Below are 14,187 nucleotides of genomic sequence, written 5' to 3'. Positions count from 1 at the left end.
ATATAGGAAAGTTAAAGAAAGAACTAAGTAAATCCTTTGCAATAAAGGATTTGGGTCCAACAAAACAGATTCTCAGAATAAAGATATTTCGAGACAAGAAAAATAAAGAGTTGTGGTTATCTCAAGAAAGGTATATTAAGAAGGTGCTAGAAATATTTAACATGAGCAAAACAAAATCAGTTAGTTGTCCACTTGCAAGACACTTCAAGCTTACTTCTAAGCAATATCCTACAAGTGAAAATGACAAAGAAGAAATAAAGAAAGTGCCTTACTCTTCAGTCCTGGGTAGTTTGATGTACACCATGATATGCACAATACTTGATATTGCTCATGCAGTTGGAGTAGACAGTCAATTCCTTTCTAATCCTGGTAAAGAACATTGGGAAGCCGCCAAGTGGATTCTAAGGTATCTCAAAGGTACTACTCATTTATGTTGATGTTTTGGTTATGAAAAACCTGTGTTAGAAGGTTACACAGATACAGATATGGCTGGTGACGTTGATTCCAGAAAGTCTACTTCGGGATACCTGATGACATTTTCAGGGAGAGTAGTGTCATGACAATCATAGCTACAAAAATGTGTTGCATTGTCCACTACTGAGACAGAGTACATCGCCATCACTGAAGCAAACAAAGAGCTTCTATGGATGAAGAAGCACCTGGAGGAACTTGGCCTTAAGTAAGAGAATTATGTTCTGTAACGACCCGAAACGTACCATCTCTTATACCACAGTTGTCCTATATCTTTGATACCACAATTGTCATGACCCGGATCCCGATAGGGTCTAGGGTACGCCTTTCTGTAACTTAATTTAAAACAAATAGCGGAAAACATTTAAATCTCAAATACCATACTAAAGTACTAAACCATCACCACAATTACATAGATTTCTCCAAAAAACAATATTACATCCCAAGGTACACAAAAGCATTTATAATTCAGTATCACACATGCACTTACTATAACTATAATATCTACGTCCTGTCCCGAAGCTCTTAAGCCCGATTCCCTGTTTGTCCTGAAATATGAAATGGTTATTGGGGTGAGACACCTCTTAGTAAGAAGGAATAGATTATCATCAGTGTGTGTGGCTAACATGAGTTTTAGTCTAAGAAAAACATATCCATTACTTCAACTCTAACTGAAAAAGCATTTAAAAACTGTACTCACACCTATATAGTTGAAAATACACATTTTTCATTTAGTTAATAACTCCGACTCAATAATAGACCCAATTACACAAATTTACAAATATGTATAAAAGAACCTCTCATTCTGTACTAACGACATGTTTAACCCCTATAACGGGTTGTGCGGTCCGAAGACTAGACTTAACTTTGGTTGGCCTACCACCAAGCTAAGTCAAAGTAACTCATCTGTAAGTTCGATTTGCCTACTGCAACCTAGTCCAGGCTCCAGGAGGGTACACAACCATTCTCTAGTCAAATCGACTATCCCAAGGCCAACACTTCCACAAAAGTGTAGTTACACCGATTTTCCCACTAACTACATACCGAGCATCCACTGGTCCATCAAGGTTCTTAGAACATACATTGCAATTTACATAATAAAACAGATAACATGATCATAATTCTCAACACATAATTCGCAATAATCCCTCCCCATCGTTCTCAACAATAAATTTCTCAACAATCACGTGATCAGTATATCACCGTGACAAAACATATTTTTGGCACGCTTATGCGAGACCTTTTATGCCATTAGCTACCAGAGGTACAAGGTAAGACAATTATATCACGGAAGCCAATCAGACTTATTGTTGCTGACTTGGCGATGATTCAGTGAAAATTGGCCATAAAAAGAGTTCGAGTGGTAACTTAAACTTCTCATAAGGTGATAGTCATGATGAAAATAATCTTGGGCTATCAGAAAACTGAGATGAGATCTTGGATGGAGAGTGCGAAGAGATATGTTCGACAATTCAAAATTGACAACAACAACGCCCATTAAAGATTTTGCTACCATTTGCCCATGGTTCTTCTACTGGCATATGGGCATGATAAACCATTGCATACAATTGTAATGATGGATTCAGACATCATATTATTTTGTAAGAGGACGTTGAGGGGAGAACCCCATCTGCCCCATAATTGTCACATAGTCGTATCATTCATGATGATCAACAAAATCTTTTTTTAAAGATGATGTCCTATGAAAATCATGAAATAATTTATTGATCGATTGTATAGGAGAAAATGAAGAGATTAAGCCCATCATCGGCCATCTATGGTTTTTATGATTCTGTTGCTATCCTTATACTTTTAATGAGATTAGACATAACGAGTGTATTCACAACCAATCCAATATCTATCCATTTAAATCGATACTACTCCTTAAAAAGTATTTAATTTTTTTATCAAACAAAAGCCCGTGCTATCATTTTCATGACCAAAAAAAAAAAAAAAAATGCATTGTCTATTAAAAAAAGGTAATGATCAAATATTCGACATTTGTTGGTCCAGAAAAAATTTCTAAACCAGCATACAATTCAACAGGAGATTAGCATGCCTTGTTTTAAGTGACATGCAACTAACTGAAATTATTACTAAAACTGGGGGATATCATAATGAAGATGGAGACCAGGCCTTGTGTAGGCTTACCCCTCATGGAGATATATATGGGGACTAGTCACTAATCAATGGGTTAAGGGAACACTAGGAGAGAAAGTATTAATAAGCAGGAGTACTGTTGGGCACGTTAACGTTGAAGAGAGGTGAGAGGGGAGGCAATGGGGCATGCATGCGCGGTGGGAGATTTGGTTGCCCCTCCCTGACTTGTATGATATTTATGGAGGAGCCCCACCCTTTGCCCATATATGGAGACCACCATTGGCATTTAGCCAATGGGGTATGCCCCATTGGTTCCATATTTGCACTACCGATATTTGTGACCCTCTCTCCCTACCCCATCCATGACTTTTCTCTCTACTTCTTGATGTTTACTCATCATTCTATTTATTTCTTCCATGCATTTGTGTGTGTGTATATATATATATATATATGCAAACCCCCCTTCAATTATTTTCAAAGTCCCAAATCCCAATTAGTCTTAAATTATCTCATCACATGACCTCACTCTCTCTCTCTCTCTCTCTCTCTCTCTCTCTCTACATATTTTCTCAATCCCAAATCCCATTTAGTCTTAAATTATCTCATCACATGACCTCACTCTCTCTCTCTCTCTCTGCTTGAAGGTACTTCTGAACCGAAGGTGTTGAAATTAAATTGATAATTTGATTCCTAAGGGCCATCCAAACTTCAAAAGTCTAGTGTACTCTCCCTCTCTCTCTCTCTCTCTCTCTCTCTATGAGTGGTGTGGGGGAGTTGCTTCGAAATAAATTAAAGGGTGATGCCAGGGAACTAAATGGGTTTTGCAGGTTGCATGTGTGGTCGTGGGATGGGGATAGTATGCATGATAGAAAATGCATGCAAGCTTATTATAAGAATCTTAGCTAGCAATCAGAGTTGACCAATTAGATCTAGTACCCATCAATGATTGTAAGAATGAATGATCTAACAATAATATTTATCATGATGGAAGTTGGAGCAACGATAATATCAAGGTTTCCCTCCTCACATGTTTTCTCCTTTAAATAATATTTTGGGGAGTCATAGCACTGTTATAATCATGTGCGGGAGCTTGAAGAAGCAAGAACGGTCGATCAGATTAATTTATATACATGCATACTTTCAGATTCGTCATTTAGGGTTTGAATTTAAATTTATGTCACTTTTAATAAAATTAAATATAATTTTTTTGTTACATTTTATTCAAATCCTATAAATTCAAGCTCATATATCAAACTTTAACTTCCTAATAAATACGTCTAGCTCATTTATGAAGTTAAAATTTAAATACAAACAAAATGCTCAGATAGTGTTTGGGAGCATAAATTTTGGATCTTAAATTTGAATTTGTGCGAATTTGCATAAATTTTAATACAATTTTTTATTATATCTTATCCAAATATAATATAATTTTAAATCTAATATCTTTTCAAACTTAAGATCAGTGAATTTAAAAGCCCAAAATCAATGGGCTTCCAATTACCCATATACCCGAGTATTGCATATATATACAAATATAACAAAATGCCCCTAAGCCTGTATAGTTAGGTAATTTAATTTATCATTGCTGATGTTCTCAGCATATATTGTCCAAATCAAGAAAAAAGAATTAGGTCTTATAGGAGGATAGTGTCGTTCTTCCATTGGCCCCTTTTACTTATTAAAGCTAATCGAAGGATCATGCTAGTTCTCATAGAGGACCTTTTTTTTTTTTTTTTCGTCCAAACTAGAAATAGCTAGAAAATACAACAAATTAAGAGATTAGCATAAATGCATAATCATCAAAACAGTAATATTAGCTAGTAAGTACTTATTAGTTAAAGTGGAAAATTGTTGCTATGGGGATGCACTTTAAGTACTGCTATTTGCTGCACATTATGGTGTCATGGGTTTGTTGATAGTTGGTCGTGGGATTATTGAATTCAATGCTGAAAATGTGGGTTAGCTGATCGAGTATACAGTGCTAGGTAAAAATAGGAAAAGAAAATCGTATGTAAATAAAGAAATAACAACAAATAATTAAACTGATGATGTCATGGTTTTGGAAGTACTGATAGGTGTTAAATAACCACTTTTATTTAAAAGCTTAATCTATTAGGTTGTGGGCCAACAATGTATATCAAGTTTTAACACTCCCCGGCACGTGCAGGCCGATAGCACGTGGAGAGATAAACAAATAATAAATAATGTCACAGAATAAAGACGGACGACAAGATTAGAACCTAGGACCTCTTAGTAACCAAAGCTCTGATACCATGTTAAATTACCACTTTTACCTTAAAAGTTTAAGCTGTTAGGTTGTGGGCCAACAATGTATATCAAGCTTTAACAATAGGGTTTGAGTGAGAAAACTAAAACTTTTGAAGATTAAGTAATGATAGAAGAAAGAGAATAATGTGGAGTTCAATTCCGAGTGATTCAAAATCAACACAACTTTGATTATATGTAATATACACGTGTTGGTTTTTTTTTTTTTTTTTTTCTAGTTATAATTCGGGGACTCCAGCCACCATCGCGTCACTTTGGATACTATGGTGCGGCACCAAATCCGGGGGATGAAAGTCATCCGCCCGTTTATGCACCTCTAGTAATTCATCGAGTTAAATTCTTAAGGGGGAATCGAATCGGTGACCTTGGGGTCATCAAAGTCACAAGTCGCCCTTAACACTTTAAGGACTTGTTTGGATTAAGAAATTTGGTTTAGAAAAGGAAATGAAAAGAAAGTTAGAGGAAAACTCATTTTTTACTATATTTTTCTCTATATCAAATATTATTGAAAACAAAAATTGTTTTAAAATGATAAAAAATTACAAAAATTGAAATATAAATGATTTATAATATCATATTTGTATTCATTGATTTGGTATATATTTTTTTATTTTCTTTCTTACTTGCCTTGATAATCAAACATGAAAAAGTGGATTCGTTCATATTTTCCTTTCCTTTTCCTAAAATTTTCTAAGGTCCAAATAGAGCCTTAACGAGAGTATATAATTAAATATATAAAAAAATAAATTTGATCCCAAAGAAATTATAACAAATATTTTAAAATGTGTTTGGTCTTCCTCAATGTAATGAGATTTTTTTACCTGTTCAAATTTTAATTAGTGGTGATTTGGGATAGTTTAAAAAGTCTCACCAACAATAAAAAGGCTAAGTGGCTATGGTCTTTTATCGGTTTAAGTCGTGATCAAAAAGATTATTTGATTTTACCATTGCATTTGTCAATTTTGTAACTTTTGACTTTGGAATTATAGAACTATCGTACCGATTTATGTTTTAACTCGTGTTAACTCAAAAACTATCAAAACAATATTTATATTTTGCTAATGCGCGAACCATTAGCAAGGAATGCCATTACGGGTAAAACGGAGATCATTACATTTGACCCTTAAAATGGAAGGCTGCATTTACTACCGAACCTCACTATCGATTTTGCATATAATAAATAAAAGTATTTAAGATATTGACACATAATCCATTACGATATAATCACGTGTCTTCCTATAAAAAAAATTTGAAAGGGAGCACTTCCATTTGACTTTAAACACAACTTCTCCAATTAACATTTAAGAAAATGCATGTTTCTAACTCCATGTGAATCCAATTAAGCCAAACCAGAAAGGCATTGAGACTTTACTGCCCTACCTTCCACGCTTCACGTTCAGCCACAGCCACCATTGAACCCATCCCCTGAACCATGTGAGGCAACCATCCACCGCAACTGCATATACATACATGCTTATTTATATAAAAAGCAAGCTAACTGAGCTAGAACTACACGTGAATGTCTTCAATATTTTGGCAATGTAAAAAAACATATGTTATTAACGATTAAGAATCAACGAGGATTGGGTGAGGTTTTCTGGTAATAGGAAATTTTGGATTTGATTCTATATCAATAACCAATTTTGATTTATTAGGTGAACGTTGTGTTGAGAATTCCACTTGTGAGCTTGTTTCACATTGAAAAATTAGAGTGAATGATGGGTGCTTATATATATGGTTGAACCCAAGACCCAATAGGCTTAAACTTTTGGGTCAAGTTGGTGTTCACTTATGTGTAATAAGTCCACCCATAGGCTCCTTCGGTCCTAACAAGTGGTATCAGAGCCGACGGTTCGTAACTCTGGGCAAGCAACATCATAAAAGTCGAGACGTGATCTCCTGATGTGCTAACAGTTGGAAGACCAAGTGTGTGATTGAGGTCAATAAGGATCATCTAGCCCTAGGATGGATTCGAATAGGGTCAAGACGTGGGAGGTAGGAAAGGTTCGGAGACACGTGAAATGCAATCTGAGGCATGTAAGGTGCCAGTGGTAAGGCCCACTTGGGCAATTGTTGGGAAATTGAGCTTACTCTAATAAGGGAGATGACTTATCCCACATTGAAATATTAGAGTGGATGATGTGTACTTATATACATGGTTGGTTGTAAGACCCAATATGTTCAAGCTTTTGGGTCAAGTTGGTGTTCACCCATGTGTATTAATCCACCCATAGGCTCCTCGGGTCATAACACGTTGTGGGTCGGTCGCATCCTCACTTGATTTAGCAGCACTAGTTTATGGTAAGTTTGATGATTTAAATTTCGGATGATAAAATAAATAAATAAATAACTGGGCCATACTCAATATTAAAAATAAAAAAAAGAAATTAACATAAGATGCCTTCCCCCACCTTTGCGGCCTGGTGCCTTTGATGCTGCACATTTAAATTAAAAAAAAGAATACTTTGACAGTACTTAACCAACAGTAATTTTTGATTCGTCTTTCTAAAAAGAGAAAAGAAGAAGAGCATTGTACTTCTGCTGTTAAGATGCCAATTAACAAGAGGAAGAAGTAGGATTTGTAATGGAGAGAGATGGTGATATCTAAAATAGTATTATCTTGTTGTTGAACATCTAGATATATGCAGATAAGGTAATTAGTGATATTGATTTGCAATATGGTCCAAAGGAATTCAACCCTTCTCTCTCTCTCTCTCTCTCTCTCTCTCTCTCTCTCTTGTGGCGTGGGGGAGGGGGTGAATTAAATTAATTAATGATAAAAGCAAATGCTTCTAAGACTGCTTTTACCCTCAAAAGTTACCAAGAAAAAAAGAAGGCAGACAAATAGGCCCATGATTTGGAAAGTTTTTGCTTCTTCATTCTTCCTTCAATACCCCATTTGGGCCATCAACACACAGGAACCCATATATATATATATATATATATATATGCTGGAATTTACAATGGGTAATTAATTAATTAGGGTTTATGAATTGGCCAAAAAGCCCTTTTTCTCATTGGGGAACATCTTGATGCTAATCCCATCTTGATTGCCAATCATTAATTCCCCATTTATTAAATTCACACTCTTTAACCTTTATAAATATTTATGTGGGTGTGTGTGACAATGTACAACGATGTACCATCATGATTATCACACACACTTTGGTCTTTGGCAGTGGTAAGCTTCATATGTGTCTGCTGTCCCAATAAGCTGCTTATATAAATATAATTGGCTATGGCCCATTTTGAATGAATTGGGCATATGCCAAGCAAATAGATGAAGTGTTTTGGACTCTCACTCCTTTCATCATTCCCTCTGCCATAGGGTGGGAGAGTTGGGTTCTGTAAGGATGGAGGAGTGATTCTAGTAGAGTTATTAGTATTTTTTAAAAATTTATTTCCATTTAATGAAAATGGGTGGACTACAAGGCTCAAGCTAGAATTTTAAGTTAATAAGTAATAAAAATTATGTTGATGGAAAAAAAAAAATAAATTTTCTAAGATGTAATGAGAAATTGGATACCTTTTTTGGTATGAATTTAGTCACGGTAAATGATATCAAAATTAATTGGATCATTTCTTTGATGAAAAAGATATTGGTGTTTTCTTTTTGCGCAAACATTCAATAAAAGCCTAACAAGTAGTAAGTATACAAATTGCTTCATCATGATAATTTAGGATATTATGTATTCAGATCAATATGAGTATTATAAAATATCACACAAAAAATGATAAGAAAATTTTTAAAATTTATAAGATGTAGTACGAGATGGGATCAATTTCCAATTATACTCTATTATTTTCAAGAGATGAGGCGTCATTTTAAATGCTAATGTCAAAAAAAAATATATTTCTAACATTGAATTAAAATTTTTGTAATCTTTTGGGTAAAAAACACTTACTTTTCCTGAGATTTAGTAAAATAGATTAAAAAAATTTCAAAAAATTTTAAAAATGTCATAAATCTTTATTGAAGTTTACCAAAAGACACATACCTCTCTTAAAAAAATTATATTTTTATAAAATACGAAATAAGGTTTATATTTTTTTTTTGACAAATCTTAGAAAAGATCGTTGAGATTTTTAAAATTTAATGTTAGATCTCTAATATTTTTAAAATCTCATGAGATAGTATTATTATTATTATTATTATTGTCAAATTTAAGCAACGTTAGCGTCTTCTTATGGCGTTAACCCTTCTGTAAAGTAAAAATCCAATTGACAAAGAGAATCTCACCGCACACCATCACTCCCCATGTCCATAGAGCCGTTGCGTTAAAAGTGCCCATCTGGACATAATTGTAATTTCATTCCTAATTAAATAAAAGTCGATGTTAATGTTATTCGATTTTAGTGGCATTTATGAAACCCAAAAAAAAAGAAAAAAGAAAAAAAAAATCTCCTCCCAATTAGCAAAATCCAGCGGTAGGGTCCACCCCTTCCTCCCTTCCTATAAATATCACACGTAGCTTTACACGCTAAGGTCCTCCAACACTCTCACAAAAAGCACTCTTTAACGTCTTCCCCACTCTCTCTGTCTCAACCTCCCTTTCTCTCGCGCTCTCTGGGGTCAGGCCATTTCCGGCGTCGGCTTGAGCGAGAAGAAGGGCGTCATGGTCGACGTGGACCGGAGAATGACCGGTCTCAACCCGGCTCACATAGCCGGCCTCCGCCGGCTCTCTGCCAGAGCGGCGGTTCCATCCGGCCCCAGTACGCCTCATCCGGTCCGAAACGGTCTTCTCTCCTACGCTTCTCTCGCCGAAAAAGTCATCACCCACCTCCGCGACTCGGGCATACAGGTTCAACTCGGCTTGTCCGACGCCGAGTTCGCTCGCGCAGAGGCCGAGTTCGGCTTTGCATTCCCTCCCGACCTTCGAGCCGTTCTCTCCGCCGGCTTGCCCGTCGGTCCTGGGTTTCCCGATTGGCGAGCCGCCGGCGCTCGCCTGCATATGCGGGCCTCTCTCGACCTTCCGATCGCGGCGATTTCGTTCCAAATAGCTCGTAATGCTCTCTGGTCCAAATCGTGGGGTCCTAGACCCTCCGACCCGGAAAAGGCCTTGCGGATCGCGAGAAATGCTCTGAAACGAGCTCCCCTTTTGATCCCTATTTTCAGTCATTGCTACATTCCTTGTAACCCTTCGTTAGCCGGAAATCCTATTTTCTTCGTGGACGAGAATCGCATATTTTGTTGCGGGTCGGATCTATCCAATTTCTTCGAACGCGAGTCCCTGTTCCAGAGCTCCGACCCTCAGGTTCTCAAAAAGCAACGATCCGTGAGCGAGAAATTCGCCGGGTCGTCCTCGAACTTCTCCAGGAGAAGCTTAGATGCCGGCGGCGCGTCCGGGGGGAGGACGCCGAGATGGGTGGAGTTTTGGAGCGACGCCGCCGTGGACCGCCGGCGGAGGAACTCGTCCTCTTCGTCGTCGACGTCGACCTCAACATCAACATCAACCTCAACATCGTCGTCGTCGCCGGAGAGGTTTTTCGACATGCCCAGGTCTGAACTCCCGAAGTGGGTAGAGGAGTACATCGAGCAGATCGGGTCCGTTCTGAGGGAAGGCGGGTGGTCGGAATCGGACGTCGCGGAGATTGTCCACGTGTCAGCATCCGGATTCTTCGAGGGGGAGATGGTTTTGCTGGACAACCAAGCGGTTCTGGATGCTCTCCTGTTGAAGGCGGACCGGTTTTCGGACTCGCTCCGAAAAGCCGGGTGGAGCTCAGAAGAGGTGTCGGATGCACTGGGGTTTGATTTCCGACCGGAGAAGGAGCGGAAGCCGGTTAAGAAACTTTCGCCGGAGCTCGTGCAAAGAATCGGAAAACTGGCTGAGTCGGTATCCCGGTCCTAAAACCGGTATCCACAATATTTTTCCTTTATGTTTTTGCTTTTTTTTTTTTTCCTCTTCTGTTCCTTTGGGTAAAAAAAAAAAAAGAAGTATTGGGGGCAACGCGTTGTACCGCAAAGAAAGAGTATAAAAGGCAAAATAGTTTTGAAAAGCATGATTTTTATTGTAATTAATTTTTTGTTGTTAAATAAAATAAATAAATAAATAAATAGTTAAATTATATTTAATATTTGTGATATTTTGTTATTAATTTGTCTATTGAAAAGAAAATGTAGACGTATATTTGAAACTTTGAAAAATGGGGTATTGATTCGTTAAAAGTGACAGGCCTGCAGCTCATTATTATTCATTTAATATATATATATATATTTAAAATAATTTTTAGTAATATTGTATGTGTGTAAATGGGCCGGCTCGGGTTTCTATTGCACGAGCGCACGTGTGCCTCCTTTTAAACGATTAAAAAGGGCAAGGAGCGTTACATTGGTGAAACCAGCCAATCAAAAGAATCCGCGTGGTTGCCCTAGTGTGGGATAAAGCTCATAAGCTACGGGGAGAGCTAAAGCTAAACATGAGCATCTTTGGGTTCCACGTAAGCTTGTTCATCTGGTTTCAGCCAGCGCATGAGGGAAAACCTCGGCGGGGCTCTGCTTACGGCGTCGTTTTGTTTGCAAATTATAATAAATAAAAATTTTCATTTTCATTTTCATTTTCATTTTTGGGGAAATTCCCAGTGGGGTGGAGTGAAAAATATCTGGTTTTAAGACGGGGAAGGAGGGTGGGATTTGGTTTTCCTTGGAATTTGAGTTTCCAAGGGAAATCTGACACGGTGGGAAAACCTTAGCAGCAGCGTTTGGCTTTAGAGGGACAGAACTACGAGGTGCGGGAAGGGAAGGGAAGGAAGGCGATGTTAGTTGAAGTTGAAGTAGAAATTTTTTGGCGTCCTCATTAACCATTGGATGCCCTAGGGATTTTAGATATCCGTGTTTGGGTCCGCGTGCAGTTGCAAACAAACATCTTGCTTAAAGGAAAGAGGGCACTTGAGGCGGTAGAAGTAGAATGGGATGACCGAACAAGACATGGGCCACGTGATGCGGGGCCCGCCCGACTGAAATGGGGAAACGGGCTCCGTACCCATTGGATGGATGGGATAGTTTGGGTTTGGGTTTGGGTGCCAATTTTGGAACTCTTTTCTTTTCCGTGTTTTCAGTTTTCACACTATCCCTGCTCGTACATTCCGAGAGCGGGAGGGGAGGTCCACAAAGAGCGGGGCGGGCCGGATCTTTTTGACCCGTTAAAATTACTGTATGGTAGTTTTGAGTCTTTTGACATTACAAATGTAATTCTATATTTAAAATTATATTAAATTTATATATATACCATGTAGTAAAAAATTACATTAAAATTTATTTGAATTCATCCAAATTTAAATTAAATATCTAAAATCTATATTTCCAAATGCTATCCAAGATTTATGCTTTGAAACATAAGAAATAATAGTTTCTACTTCATACCCTCAATTTTAAGAAATAATTTTAAACAAAAATGTGTAATTTTCTGAACTTGGGTCCTTTAGGGTAATTTTGGTTAAGACTTAAGAGTCAGTGTTCTAAGTGGGTGGGGGAGAATCCCCAAACAAAGCGTTAGATCCTGAATGAATTAGTAGAGGATCCAACAACAACAATAATAATAATAATAATAGTCATAATAATTATGTATGCTGCTCGGCCGTGGCAGTGGGTTTAATTTCATTTTCAAAGAATCGAAGCTTGAATAATGGGTGGTGGGGGTTTAATATATATATTTTTTACTTAGAAAAGATCAATTATGGCATGAAAAAATGACAAAGGCTGGACAAACCCAGACAGACACAGAAATAAATTAGTATATATTCAGGCTTTGGGGAATTGATGATGGCATATTCGTTGCCTTGCATGCCTCAAATTCCCTCTCTTGGCAGAAAAAAAGGTTGCCCAAGGATCATAATTTTCGCAAGAAAGTTGGTGAAACTCAAGCAACTGTTCGTCCCTTTCTCCTTTTTGTTGCTGGTAAGGTTTGATTTTTTGGAATTAGTAGTGAAGTGGGGGCAGAGGAGGATCCGATGGTAGAGAGACATCCGATGGTGGGGGTGGGGGTTGATCATCAGCGGAAGAGGAGTAGTGATTTATATATCATGCCAAAGCTTTCTTCCTATAATTGTGCTCAACCCCTCTCACTACACTTCTCAATTCAACCCTCTACTTCTTTAAGTTGTGCCCCACCTTCCTTGTTTGCTTTTCTCTCTTTGGCACCTTTCTTGCATTCACAGAACCCTTCCATGTGGTGCGTATATATATATATATATATATATATATATATATATGGTCGTTTATAGGAAAGGAATTTACTTTTTCATATTTATTTATTAATAAAAATAAAATAAAAGATGTATCAAATCAATGAATAAAAATAGGATTTTATGAGTTATTTATATTTAATTTTTTTTTTTAAAATTTTTGAACCATTCAAAAATAAATTTTCGCTTTTAGTAGTGTTTGATATAGAGGAAAAATGCTATTGAAAATGAATTTCTTTTTTATTTTTATTTCCTTTCCTTTTTCCAATCAAAATCATTAATTCAAACAAGCTCTACGAGTCAGCAAATTGGATTCAAATTATAGGTCACATTCATGAATCTTCGTTGGTATTGAAGCACATTGTGATTTGTATATATTTACTATTTAATTAGTACGCGAGCAAGCATTTTAGTAATAATTCAACTTCTAACTAAATTTCTCTATTTCTATTTGGTTAAATATGGTGCAAAACTTGAATGGACTAATTAAGTAGAGTACTATGTTGGTAACAAAAATCTACCATTTTACCATGTGGTTTATATCAATATATATAACGGCTAAAATAAAAATTCTCATAAATATTTTTTATGTTCACTATACAAAAATTAGATAATGTTTGAAGGCCGGTCTAGATCACGGATTTTTCTTGGGAAAGCAAAGGAAAGAAAAATAAGAAGGAAATTTATTTTTCACTATATTTTCTCTGTATATCAAATACCATTTAAACTAAAAAATTGTTCTAGTATAATCAAAAAAATAAAAAAAATCAAACGCTAAGGATGTGTAAAATTAAAATGTTGGTTCATTGATTTGGTATATTTTAATACTCAATATTCCCCTTGTAGAGACCCGAACCCGTAAAGTAAATAAGAAAAGGGTAAAAAGGGAATTACAGTAGGGTTAGTCGACGAAGGCAGCATGTTCGTCGATGAAGTCCCTTCAGTTCTTTGTCGCGAAATTCAGAACATCATTGATGAAGAAATACCGAGTGAGCCAAAGAAATTATCTGAATGGGGTTCGTCGATGAAGGTAGGGCTTCGTCTACGAACTGAGTGGCTAGCTCATCAACAAAGGCGCCGCCTCGTCGACAAATTTGACTCGGTCAAAGGCTCTGTAAATATAATTTTTGGTTGCTTAAGGGTTAAGAA

At 36.8% G+C, this 14,187-nt stretch overlaps 1 protein-coding gene across 1 annotated transcript; it reads left to right on the top strand.

The window, feature by feature from the left end:
• Positions 1–9,343: 9,343 nt before the first annotated feature.
• LOC131163091 (uncharacterized) lies at positions 9,344–10,930 on the top strand. Its single transcript, XM_058119810.1, has one exon. The coding sequence runs from the start codon at positions 9,474–9,476 to the stop codon at positions 10,704–10,706; it is 1,233 nt and encodes a 410-aa protein (XP_057975793.1). The 5' UTR covers positions 9,344–9,473; the 3' UTR covers positions 10,707–10,930.
• The last annotated feature ends 3,257 nt before the right edge of the window (positions 10,931–14,187 follow it).

This window comes from Malania oleifera, chromosome 1, assembly GCF_029873635.1.
Source record: "Malania oleifera isolate guangnan ecotype guangnan chromosome 1, ASM2987363v1, whole genome shotgun sequence".
NCBI lineage: Eukaryota > Viridiplantae > Streptophyta > Magnoliopsida > Santalales > Ximeniaceae > Malania > Malania oleifera.
The sequence above is the reverse complement of the archived record's forward strand: the minus strand, read 5'-3'. Positions and strand labels throughout refer to the sequence as shown.

What these genes read in the sequence shown, in the direction of transcription:
- LOC131163091 (XM_058119810.1), top strand. Translation starts at nt 9,474, where the DNA reads ATGGTCGACGTGGACCGGAGAATGACCGGTCTCAACCCGGCTCACATA.